Genomic DNA, 11993 nt, shown 5'->3' with positions numbered 1-11993 from the left:
CGTGGCGTCCTTTGACACGGGGGTCTTTCTCCACCACCCCGACCAGGAGCCCCGTCCCGGAGCCCTCGGGTCCCGGTTTGCCCTTCCTCTCGCAGCCCCCAGTCCCTGCACAAGCAGCGCTCTCCCGGGACTCGGGGCTTCCCCCGCACCTTGGGTTTCGTGACCCTGACTGCAGCCCGCAGGGGCCACATGACGGCTTCAAGGCAGGAAGGACAGAGAAGGGAGACGGAGGTCTGTGCCCTCAGCCGCCTCGTGTCGACAGGAGCAGGAGAGCGGAGCACGCCCACCCCCGAGCCAGCTCGGACTTGAGGATGGAGAACCCCCTTCAGCCCAGGCGTGAGGGTTGGGCTCGGAGGAGCAGGCCACACTGCAGCCACAGGGCCTGGAGAAAGGCAGGCAGGGTTGACCCGCTCTCGGATTCAGTGCAGAGATTCACCGCATTCCCCATCCCCGCAGTCCTGCGGTCTGGGGGGTTCTGCCCCCGAGGCATCACCCCCCCACCCCGGGGCTGGAGCGGGAGTGTTGTCTCCCCTGCCCTCTGGGGGCCAGCGCTCTGCAGGACTTCACAGCACGAGTTCTGACCAGCCCGTGCCTGGAGCCAAGCAGCAGTGGTTGCAGAGGAGCAGTTAGGCTGCGTGTGGGGACTGGGGGACCAGTGAGGCGACCTGGGGCAGAGTGGGGGTCGGGGGGCGTGAGATGGGCCCCACCTACTTCGATAGGAGTGAACAGCTGAGCTCAGTGAAGACAGACCCCTGAGGCGCCCTTGCACTGGGATGATGGGTTTATTCCACACTCCTTGCTTGCATGCTAACAGAAGGGAGCGCTCAGGGTGGCCTGGGGTCCTCCAGGCTTAGGGAAGAGAGTGGACCTCCCTCCCCACCTCTTTCCTGAGACCCTGTCACAGCCCAACCCCTCAGGTCTGTAGCCCCAGGCCCTGCCACTTACAGCCTGGGCCACCCACCGTGGGGTGCAGCCTCACCAGGGGCTGGGTCCGACTTGCATGTCGCCCACATCCAGAGCACAGCGAAGATGAACTGGCTACACAGCACCCCTGCCACGTACACCAGGAAGAAGATGTGATCAGCAGCCTCAGCCCAGCTCCTCCTGGACCCCGTTACTCCTCTGGAGGCTTCTGTGTGGGGAGAGGCAGGAAAAGGAGGTGTACTTCAGGGCTCCCCTGACATGCACGCTTTCCCGGAGCAGAAGGGTGAATCCCAGGAGGTGCCAGTCTGTATTTCTCCCTTCGTTAGAGTCACAACTAATGAATGTTTGGGTCTGGCCCATTCTAGGTCATCTTGAGTTGAAAAAACGTCCCACAAGAGAGGCTCTGCAAGGCAGAGGGTTATCCCAGGGAGTCTGAAGTCACCCGGGCCTTTAGGGAGGCTAACCCTGCTCCCTGCTCCAGACCTGCTGCTTCCAAGGGCAGCTGTGGTGGAACCCAGGGACAGTGGAGCCAGCAGAGTGCATGCAGGAACCTCTAAACAGCCTGGTAACCCACAACCCCAGCCCGTCAGCTTTGCCCCTAGGCCTCTTTTCTCAGCAGCCCCCAACGAACGGGCCCCAGGCCCTGCCCACCTTCAGGATTAGGCCCTGGGTTCCCACAGTCATGCTGCTCCCCGCTCAGGACTGGGCTGGGGCTGCTCTCAGCCCTGAGGTTGCTGTGGGCCAGCAGCCCGGACAACAGCACAGTCTCTGTGGTGCTGATGAAGAGCAGCAGCAGGGCAGTGAAGTAGTGAACTGGGGAGGTGGGCAGGGAGGGGAGGCCAGGGGCCAGGTCCGGCCTTGAGAGCCCAGGGACCTGAGCAGAGGCACCCCGGCTTGGGCGACAGCAGGTGCAGGCAGAATGAGGTGGGCCCAGCACAACGTGGTCCTGCCCCCGGCCAGGCGAGGGTGTGGGCCTTACTGAGCGGCGGGTTGCAGGAGAAGCTGGGCAGGGCCTGAACCGGGGAGCAGTGGAAGACGAGGTAGCCCAGCAGCAGGGTCACCTTGTAGGCAATGCACTCTGTCCGGAGGGGCAGCAGCGCCCCGCACAGGTCAGCCAACAGCAGTGCCTCCCCGGATACCAAGAGCGCTATGACGGCCTTTAGCGCTGTGTTCTGCAGGCGCAACTGGAAGGAAGAAGGTCGGGGCTTTCCAGTGGGGGTTGCGCAGGGGTGGACATAGAAGGGGGACGTCACGGCCTCTGGGCAGTTGGTTGGAGGCAGCTGTTCTGCGCACCAACCCTGGAGCCTTGGACTTGGCACGCCCCCACCCCAGGTTCAGCAAACACCTGAAGACAAAGCCCAGGACCCAGCCCCGCCCACCTTGCACCTGCCTAGGCTTCCCGGTCCTGCTCCATTTCCACCACCTGGAACCAATCATCACACTCAAGACCCATCAAGCAGACCAGGGAAGCAGGGGACCCCTACCCAGACACACACACTTTTCTCTGACACTGTCCTTCCAGTCTGGCCAGGTGCAGCCTGTTTCCACAGCAGGCACTGCCTGGCTAAATACCCGGACCCTTACCAAAGTGCTCTGTGCTCAAAGACCTGAAGTGGGCACACCCTTGGGTTATCCTGCCTCTCCTCAAACACTGAACTAATTTCATGTAAAAAGCTTGGCTCAAGAACTCCGGGAGTGGGGCAAACCTGGGGACAGGTAGAGGCTAGCTCCTGACCAAAGCTTGGGGGCATTTTTGTTCGGGGCGGGATTCTCAGCCTGCCCCGGTCCAGCAGTGCCTTAGAACCTCTGCTGTGTGCCCCAGAGCAGGACTGATGGGTGTGCGGGTGACTTTCCTGACCTGAGGATAAACCAAGCCCTTGGAGACCGGATCCCAGATAGCTGCAGTGAAGGAAGGAAACCCAAAGGCTGAAGGTGGGTAGGCACTGATCTGGCTGGCGTGACTCCAAGGGACCCCAGGGAGCTGGGAACAGGCAAGGACCCGCCACCCGCAGGCGCATGAACGCTACTAGGAACACACAGTGTCCAAGTCTGTCATCGACCGGTTTATCGAGCGCGCTGAAACACTCAGCCCGCCTTTGTCGCGCTCACTGGCGGCTGCTGGTTCCCCGATCTATATACATCTGGCGCTTCCGCATGGCCACGTGCAAAGAGCCTTCGGTTGTCCCGCGCTCCCCAGCCTCAGTTAGGGATTTCTACACGGACTTTACTCTGCCGCCTTCGGTGCGGGCCGCCCTCTTACCTTGTAACTAGGGAAGGCACCCGCCCTCATTTATCGAGAGCTCCCCTGTGAAGTCGTAGAGCCTCGTGAGATACGCGGAGACACGGCGCACCAATGCACGCGGAATGGATTGCGCGTTTTATTAACAGATGAAACTCCCTCCACGATCCCCCGACCTCTGACTCCAGTCTTTCAACACCCAAGTGTACTCCCTAAGTGCCTTCGGGTCACATTAACTGTCATATGGCTTTGGGAGCCTTTTGGTCCCGCCAGGACAGGCTGGGAACCGAGCTCGAGGACTGGTAGCTAAGAGGCGCAGGAGCAGAGGGCCCGGCTGCCTCGCTCACGTGCGTTACGTCGGTGGACTCGCGCTCCAGCACGCTGCCGTTGTGGGTGCCCTGGGCCGCGACGCACACGCGGCCGGGGGCTCTGCGCGGGGCGCGGTGCAACAGGCCCGCGCGGATCTTGCGGAAGCCCTTGCGGAAGTGCTTGGAGACGAGAGCGTAGACGATAGGATTGACGCAGGAGTTGGAGTAGGAGACGAGGTGCGAGAGGATACGCAGCGCGTAAGTAGCGCGCGTAAGGGGGAAGCGGCCGAAACACACGCAGAGGATAAGCGCGTGGTGAGGCATCCAACAGGGGCAGAAGAGCGCGGCCACGATGATGACCATACGCGTCAACTTGCGCTTGGCGCGCCGGGCGCCCGAGCCGGCGGCCACCGGGTCGACGGAGCGCCAGAGGTAGCGCAGGGTGCGCGCGTAGGTCAGGCCGAGCACCATCACGGGCAGCTGAAGACAAAGGTGCAGAGGTCCATGGCGCGGCGGCGAGGCGCGCTCCACGCCGGGTGGCACACGGTCAGGTTGGCTAACCGTGACTGGCGGTAGTAACTCAAGTACGGCCCGGAAAAGAGCAGCGACAGCCCCCAGATGAGCCCGATGGCCGCCAGGGCGTTGCGAGGCGTGCGCAGCTCGCGGGAGTGCAGCGGGTAGCGGATGGCCAGATACCTGCGGGTCAGGCCAGAAAGGGAGACGTCTGGTGTGCCGGCGGATTCGCGGAGGCAGGGCCGGACCCCTCCACCTCGAGCCCCACGCTCAGTGTCGAGGAATGTTTCTAGCGCACGGTAAATACCGCACAAGCCCGGAGGGCGACACAGAGCATCCCGGACACCCTCAGCCGCGCCTACATGTGGGGCGGGACCCGGCAGCAGGAAAGGCCACTCATCTGCTCTTCCTGAGACTACGACCACAATCGGATTCCACCCGGGAGGGCACCCCGAAGATTAAACAGACTTTGGGGCTCCGGCAGGCTGTGATTACCCACCAGTGACGGTGCCCGGAGAGGTAGGACCCAGGCGCCTTGAGGCCCTAGGAGACAGCCTGGAGACACTGTCAGGCAAGGTACCGCGAGGGAATTCCTTAGAGAAGCCGACGTTCTATGGGTCCCACCAGCGCTCTCTTCTTGGAACCAACACACTTGGCATTCAGTGGAACTGGGAGATATATGGGGAATGGGGCCTCACCTCACTGCCTGTCCAGGGAAGGTTGGGAGGACGTGGAGACGGAGGGGGCCGGGGAGATACCAGGATTCCCTCCCTAGGAATCCCCCAGGTATCCTTTCAAGCTTCAGCTTCCAGGGGGACCCTCGGGCCCGCTCCTCTCCTGCCCTTGCCCCCGGGCCTGTTGGTCAGATTGTGGGACCGAGCTAGGGAGCCTCGGGCATGCTTGCTCGGAGTTTGGCATGGGCCCTCACGAAGGACCCAAATTCTGCAGTCCGCACCAGAGTCGGCTGTGCGGAGCAAACTGTGGCTTGGAGGCCAGCGAGGTGGAGGCGCCCGAGTTTGATGCCAGGAGACAAGCCAATGGCTTCACGCACAGGATTACTGGATGGGCAACTCTGAGCAAATCACATACAAACTCGGTTTGGTCTGTAAATTGGGCACAGTAATCCCTCCCATCCCAGCCTCCCAGGGACATTGAGCTTCAAAGGAGACCCAGCATGGGGAAAAACGCTTTGTACCCAGAAACGTTGTGCTTTGTCAGATGCCAGTGGCGCTGGAGAGCTGAGGTCTCCAGCCTGAAGCCCCTGAGGATGCACCTAACAGAGAGACACGGAGGTCCCCCATTCTTATTCTTCTTTTTCCTCTTACACGCCTGCTTGTCTTTCACTCCTTCCTGGTTCCCTTGCCTTCCTAGTGTTCTTTTCTACTTTCCACACATCCCTCCTTGACCCTCAAGTCCAGCCCCTTTCTCCAGCCACAGCCTGCCTGCCAGCTCACCTATCCAGGGAGACGGCAGCCAGTGTGAAGCTGCTGGCATGCATGGTGAGGAAGATGAGGAAGTGCACCGCCTTGCAGAGCAGCGAGCCGAACACCCAGTCGTCCAGGGTGTAGATGGTGGCCTGGAAGGGCACGCAGCACACGATGAAACACAAGTTGGCCACGCCCAGGTTGAGGATGAACAGGTTGGTGGTGCTGACCGCCTGGCCACCACGAAGCAGCACGGCCAGCACCACTGAGTTGCCTATGGTGCCCACGAGGAAGATGAGCGCAAATAGCATGGGCATGATGACCGCCTCAGGCTGCCAGCTACCCCGGCCGCCCGCCTCGTTCGTGTCCTCGGTGTCCAGGCCACCCGAGCCATTCATAGTGCCGCCGCACCGGGGCTGCCCCGACTTCTGCAGCCGTCTGCGTCCTGGCGAGCGCGCAGCTCCAGCGGCTTCAGCCGCTGCAGCGCCCAGAGCGACTCGGCGGAGCTGCGGGTGGAGTGAGTCTCGCTGAGACTGGGGCAGGAGAAGCGGGTGCGCTGGGGGCAGGGGGAGGAGCGAGCAGCCGAAGGGTGGGGTGTTCCCCCTGGCGGCCGGCCGCGCTGGGGGAAGGGCTGTCCAGTGGCCTCGGCGCGCCCCGGCCAAGGCACAGGCTGCCCACCCCTGGGGCGGAGGGCCGCGCCAGTGTCTGCTCCCCGGCCCTCCGGCGTCGTCGGCGCGCTCCAGCCTCCGACTCCGGGCTGTGCCGGGCTGAGCAGCGAACCGACCTCTGGGGCAGACGCCGGAGTGGTGGAGGGACCGCCTGCCGGGAGCGCTCGTCCGCTACCCCGCGCGCCTCGGCACTTCCCTGCAGCCTGGCGGGCGCGCCAGACCTCCTGGGGCAGGCTGGGGGGCGTCCTCGAGAGAGTTCCAGGTGGCGCCTAAAGCGTGGGGTGGGAGTGATGAAGGGCGGAGGCGGATGGGAGTGCTGCCGTTTTCCAGAACTGGCGAGTGGGACGGCCCTGCCATGTGCCCCGCGCCTCTTCCCACTTCTAATTCCCAGGAGCAGCGGTGGGGATGGTGCAAGGATTTCTTTCATTCCCTTCTCTCCCTCACTGAGCGCTCCCCGCTCCAACTCAGTCCGGTAAAAATTTATTGAGCATCTGCTGTGTGTCAGGCTCTGTTCCTGGCGCCGTGCCTCGGTTTCCTCAATATTACAATATGGGCTAATAACACCTTCTCAGAGGGCTCTGGTGAGAATGGAATGAGATGTGTGTGAGAGACCTGAGGCCAGTTGGTAGAATCTGGATGAATCCAACTCTTCTTCTTTTTCTCCTTACCCTATTCAGGTATCCAACAAGGGGAAACTTAAAGGAAATACAAAACAGCAGAGGACCATGCATCAGGAGCATTTTCCTAGATAGCCAGGAGGGTGTTTAGGTTGCAAAAAAAAACCAACTTAAATATTTGTTTCTGATTTTGACATACTAGGCATCAAATATCTGTGACCCAGAATCATCACTGTTTCTATATAATTTTGAAACTGGGTTTGAACATCACTACCTTCTGTAGCTTGACCTCTGCTTCCCCTTTCCTCGCCCTGTTCCTTGAGTCCTAGTCAAAAACATTCTTTTTCCACTTTCCCCTCCAGGATCTCAGCCTCAGGAGCCCAGCTACCTGCTCCTCTTGGTAAGGAAACCTTATTCACACCTCTGCCCTGCCTGCTTATTCACTGAATAGGAAGATAATAACCATTCATGTTTCTGAGATGCTTGCCATTCATTTATTGAATACACATTTATAAAGCACCTACTCCTTTCCAGGCACTGTTCTAGGTCCTTGGGATTTACCAGTGAGCTCTACAAAGATCAAGGCCCTTCATGAGCTTCCTTTCTAGCAGGGAAGAGACAATAAGTATAACTCAAGTTATTAATCAATTACAAGTTAAGTACTTGCAGGAAAAGTAAATCACGGTGAGGGAATTGGGAGTACTGGAGTGGTGGTGATGGTGCAATTTAAAATGGGGTGGTCAAGCAGACCTCATTAGGAAGGTGATATTTGAGCAGAGTTGAAGGAGCTACCTAGCAGATAGCCAAGGGAAGTGCATTCCAGATAGAACAGCCAGTGCAAAGGCCCGAAAGCAGGAGTGTGCCCGTGTCCCTAAGCAAGGAGGGTTGTCTGGCTTGAGCTGAATGGACAAGAAGGAGATTGGCACGAGAGAAGGTGAGAGGCGTAGCATGTAGGACTTTTTTCCATTGCAAGGAAGTCTTCTAGTCTGACTAAGAAGAGGAGCCATTGCAGAGTTTTGACTAGAGGACTAACATCATCTGACTTACTTTTTAAAAAAAAGGCTTTATTGAAATATAATTCACATACCATACAATTTACCCACATAAAATGTTCATTTGTTTTTTAGTACATTCACAGAGTTGTGCAACCATCACCACAATCAATTTTAGGATGTTTTTGTTCCTGCCTCCCACCCCTAGCCCTACACAACCACTCTTTCTGTCTCTATAGATTTGCCTATTCTGGACATTTTATATAAATGGAATCATACAGTATGTGGCCTTCTGTGTATACCTTCTTTCACTCAGCCTAATGATTTCAAGATTCATCCACAATGTAGCATGTATCAGTACTTCATTCCTTTTTATGGCCAAATAATATTCCATTGTATGATAATCACATTTTGTTTATCAAATTCATTTGTTGATAGACATTTGGGAGACTTACTTTTTTAAAAATTATTTTTAATCTTGGTAAAATATACAAAACACAGTTTGCCACCTTAAACATTTTAAGTGTATAGTTCAGTAGTGTTAAGTATATTCACATTGGTGTGCAACCAATCTCGAGAACTTTTTGATCTTGCAAAACTGACAGTCTATAGCCATTAAACAATAACTCTCCATTTCCCCTGCCTTCAGCCCCCAGCAACCGTCATTCTACTTTCTATGAATTTGACTACACTAGATACCTTATATAAGTGGAATCATACCATATGTTTTCATGACTGGCTTACTTAGCACAATATTTCCAAGCTTCAATCATGTTGTAGCATGTGTCAGAATTTCCTGCCCTTTTAAGGCTGAATAATATTCCATTGTATGGACAGACCATATTTTGCTTATCCCTGAGGGCCGCTGGGTTGCTTCCATCTCTTGGCTATTGTGAATAATGCTACTATAAACGTGGGTGTACAAATAACTCTTCAAGACCCTGCTTTCAATCCTTTTGGATATATACCCAGAAGTGAAATTGCTGGATCATATGGCAATTCTTTTGATTTTATAAAGAGCTGCCATACTGTCTTCCACTGTGGATGTACCACTTTATATTTGCACCAAAAGTGCACCAAGATTACAATTTCTCCACATCCTCGCCAATACACGTTATTTTCTGTTATTATTATCCTTTTAATAGTAGCCACCTTAATGGGTGTGAGGTGATCACTCATTGTGGTTTTGATTTGCATTTCCCTAATGATTAGTGCAGACTTACTTTAAAAATGCACCATTTAATTTAGTCTTCACCACCCTAATTGGTTATCCCCGTTCACAGATGAGGGAAAAGGTTTAGAGGGAGATGATTTGCCCAACATCTCCTAACCAGTAATGGCAGAGCCAGAATTGGAGCTGCAGAGATCAGACTCCACAGCTAGCAGTGCCATATTGCAGAGGAAAGATTCATAGTATCCCTCGCTTCAGCACTTCTCACTCCTCGGACTGCTCGACCGGAAGTCCAGAGAAGGGCACCGGTCCCCATCCATTAGGGAAAGTCCCTGCACTATGGTCGGCTCCAAAGGAAAGCGCAGACAGAGGCGGTTCCCTCCCAGGCGTGGTGTTTCGTTGCGTAGGGTGGGAACCCCATCTCCGGAGCCCCCGGAGAGGCAGACACTCCGAAATCCAAAGGTCTTAGCCAACTGCACCCGCTCTCTGTGCGCGGGACGTGAGCCGGATCCCCTGTGCAGGGATGCAGGAGGTGTGGGAGGGGGACATCCCCGGGTTCTCCACCCTTGGTGGACGGGAAGTAGGATTGCCCCCAGGAGACCTCAGCAGTGACGGCGTCCGCGAGCTTCGGGACCCTCAGCCTAGCCCACCACCGTTTGAGACCCGGAAGCCTAGTCCACGCGCAGGCGCACTCCAACAAGTGGCCGCTGCCTGCGGGCAGGGCCGTCGGCGGCGGAGTCCGCCGGTATCCCGTCAGCCCGCCCGAGCCGGCTCCGCGCGCTCTCTCTCTCTCTCTACCCGGTCGTCCCGCCTTCTCTATCCCGTCCTGCTCTGCGGCGCAGGGGCAAGATGGCTGCTGAGAAACAGGTACCTGCAGGCGGCGGTGGTAGCAGCAGCGGCGGTAGCGGTGGTGGACGCGGTGCCGGAGGAGAGGAAAATAAGGAAAACGAACGGCCTTCAGCTGGATCGAAGGCAAACAAAGAATTCGGGGATAGCCTGAGCTTGGAGAGTATCCTACAGTAATCGGGCCTAATTCGCCATGACTACGTGTCGATCTGGCGGGCCGGGGGCGGGAGAGGCGGCGGGTTGCGGCACGACCTGGGCAGGAGAGGCCGAAGGTTGCAGTTTCTCTCGCTTCTACTTTTTGGCACTTAGAGTTTCAGGGTCTGGTTTTCGACTGGCCTTTCCTCGCATGTTCTTTGTCCTCCAGTCTGGGGAACGTCCTCTTCTTCAAGCGGCACCGGAATATTGGGCAGTTTTCTTCAGTTTCCCCGCAGTTGCCCGGTTGGAGGGCTGGTGATGGGGCTGACACTGGCCACTCTGGTGAACTACTGCCTTGGCAACTGGGGCCACTGAACTGGGGAGAGGAAACTGCAGTCTTGACCTTTTGGCCTAATACTTCTGTCTGACAGCCGTTGGGGAATGGATAATAAAAATTACAGTTTGATGTTTTGGAAGTTCAGGCAAAGGTTCCGTGTTGTAAGGGAAAGCTTATTGCCCATTTTGAATATAAATCATTGTAGATTGTTAACATTACTTGTATAGCTTTCTTAATAGGTCTGTAGACCTTTTATCTTACTGAGAGTCATTCAGATGAATCGGTTTCTAGTTTTCATCAGAGTGTATTACAATTGAGTGTTGACGACATTCGTTTGTGGCTTTTTGAAATGAATAAGTAGTGGAGAAAATGTAGGTGAATTTCTGATATAATACATTTAGCTTGACATCTTAATATAGTGAAGTTTTCAGGAGATTGAAGTTTTACTTTTTGAACTGGTGGTATCCTTTCAAATGGATGTTAGAATCCCTTGATTTTACTGCACACCTTATATATGTTTGTCTCTTTTTAGTTATTGAAATAGCCCCAGTGTTTTAAAATACATCTGTAAAGAAGCATTGAGGAAACTTTAAAAGAACACTAAAACTGTAGACAAAGGTCGTTGGACTTCCTGAAGTTTGGGACATAATCTTAAAATATTTTAAGATTCTTAAAAAGGAGAGTTTGCTCAGGGCTTTTTTATTTTTTTAAAGAAAAACTAGTATTTAAATGCAAGCTGTGGTCTGGTTTGGTTGGCATGTGCTCACCCATAGGCACATGAAGCGTCACAGCTGTTAAGGAAAGTCAGATTTGGCAGATGTAGGAGGTTATGCAAATAGAGGAGTAGTACACGTCATTTATAACCTGAATCTGCTAAAATGAGTAAAACATTGGGTCCAGGTGTAAATCACTGGGAACCACCCCAGATGTAGTCAGTATTTAGAATCCAGCAGCTTTAGCTGTTGGGTCTTATTAATCCTCAATGGCTAATGATGCCCTCCTTTTTTAGTTTGAAAGTAGTAATAGTTCAGGCAGTCAACTTTTCTACATGCTTCGCCCTGGTCCTGTCCTGTGGTAAGATAGCTATTGAAAATGCTTACCAGAGATTTCACTCATGTACTAAGTATTTCAGAAATGTTTAATATGCTGTGATTTGATACAAGTGTAGACTAATAGTACTAATATAGATGAATGTTTTGATTTATTTGGATTCTTGGCACTGTAAGCGTTTCCTTAATCTTGGCTCTAGTTCTTCAGATTATTAAGGAATCCCAGCAGCAGCATGGTTTACGGCATGGAGATTTTCAGAGGTACAGGTTAGTATCATGTGCAAGATATGTACAAATCTCTGTGGAATTTTCAAATTTGGTTTGCTTTTTTACTATCCTACTTATTCTGCTGTACCAGAAAGTATACCTAGAAAGTCTAGTTCTTAACTTGTATTGAATTCTCAAGAAGATACTTAATTTTCAAATTTAAAAGGAGCCAATCTTTTTATCCATTTTGTCTCACAATATTGCAGATACATTGGAGGCTTCTGCTGAAAATAACAGTTATGGTAATCTTTTTTTTTTTTTTTTTAACTTAACCATATTATAGAATCTGGGTCACATTCCAGCTGTTGGCAATCACTGTTCTGATTTCCATTGTTATAGTTTTGCTTTTTTCAGAACATAGCCTTTTGTGTCTAGATTCTCTCACCTAATAGATACTGCTCAGTAGTATTCCATTGCAGGGATGAATCGCAGTCTGCTTTTGTTCCCCAATTGAATGGCTATTGGTTGACTCCGATTTTTGTTTTTGTTTTTTTCTAGTTACT

The 11993-nt window shown here is 53.9% G+C and overlaps 3 protein-coding genes across 3 annotated transcripts in view; 1 reads left to right on the top strand and 2 right to left on the bottom strand.

Moving 5' to 3' along the window:
* Nucleotides 1-661: 661 nt before the first annotated feature.
* ZACN (zinc activated ion channel) lies at nt 662-3080 on the bottom strand (the record flags this gene model as incomplete). Its single annotated transcript, XM_081218644.1, has 4 exons — nt 662-1132; nt 1576-1737; nt 1904-2235; nt 3034-3080. The coding sequence occupies 4 exons, from the start codon at nt 3078-3080 to the stop codon at nt 942-944; spliced, it is 732 nt and encodes a 243-aa protein (XP_081074770.1). The 3' UTR covers nt 662-941.
* Nucleotides 3081-3402: 322 nt separating this feature from the next.
* On the bottom strand, nt 3403-5806 carry GALR2 (galanin receptor 2; the record flags this gene model as incomplete). The annotated part of the gene is given in 3 exon segments (XM_081218643.1): nt 3403-3951; nt 3957-4167; nt 5439-5806. Coding segments are annotated over 3 exon segments (1128 nt in total).
* A 3865-nt stretch (nt 5807-9671) lies between these two features.
* The window catches only part of SRP68 (signal recognition particle 68), a 30375-nt gene continuing 28053 nt past the window's right edge, over nt 9672-11993 (top strand). The window contains exons 1-2 of the mRNA XM_081219297.1: nt 9672-9865; nt 11424-11490. Coding sequence (XP_081075423.1) covers nt 9706-9865; nt 11424-11490 — 227 coding nt within the window. The 5' untranslated portion in view covers nt 9672-9705. The remainder of the gene's footprint in view (nt 9866-11423; nt 11491-11993) is intronic.

Source organism: Mesoplodon bidens (assembly GCF_964165515.1).
Source record: "Mesoplodon bidens genome assembly, chromosome: 19".
Taxonomy (NCBI): Eukaryota; Metazoa; Chordata; class Mammalia; order Artiodactyla; family Ziphiidae; genus Mesoplodon; species Mesoplodon bidens.
Note: the sequence above shows the minus strand (reverse complement) of the source record. Positions and strands in the feature narration are given on the sequence as shown.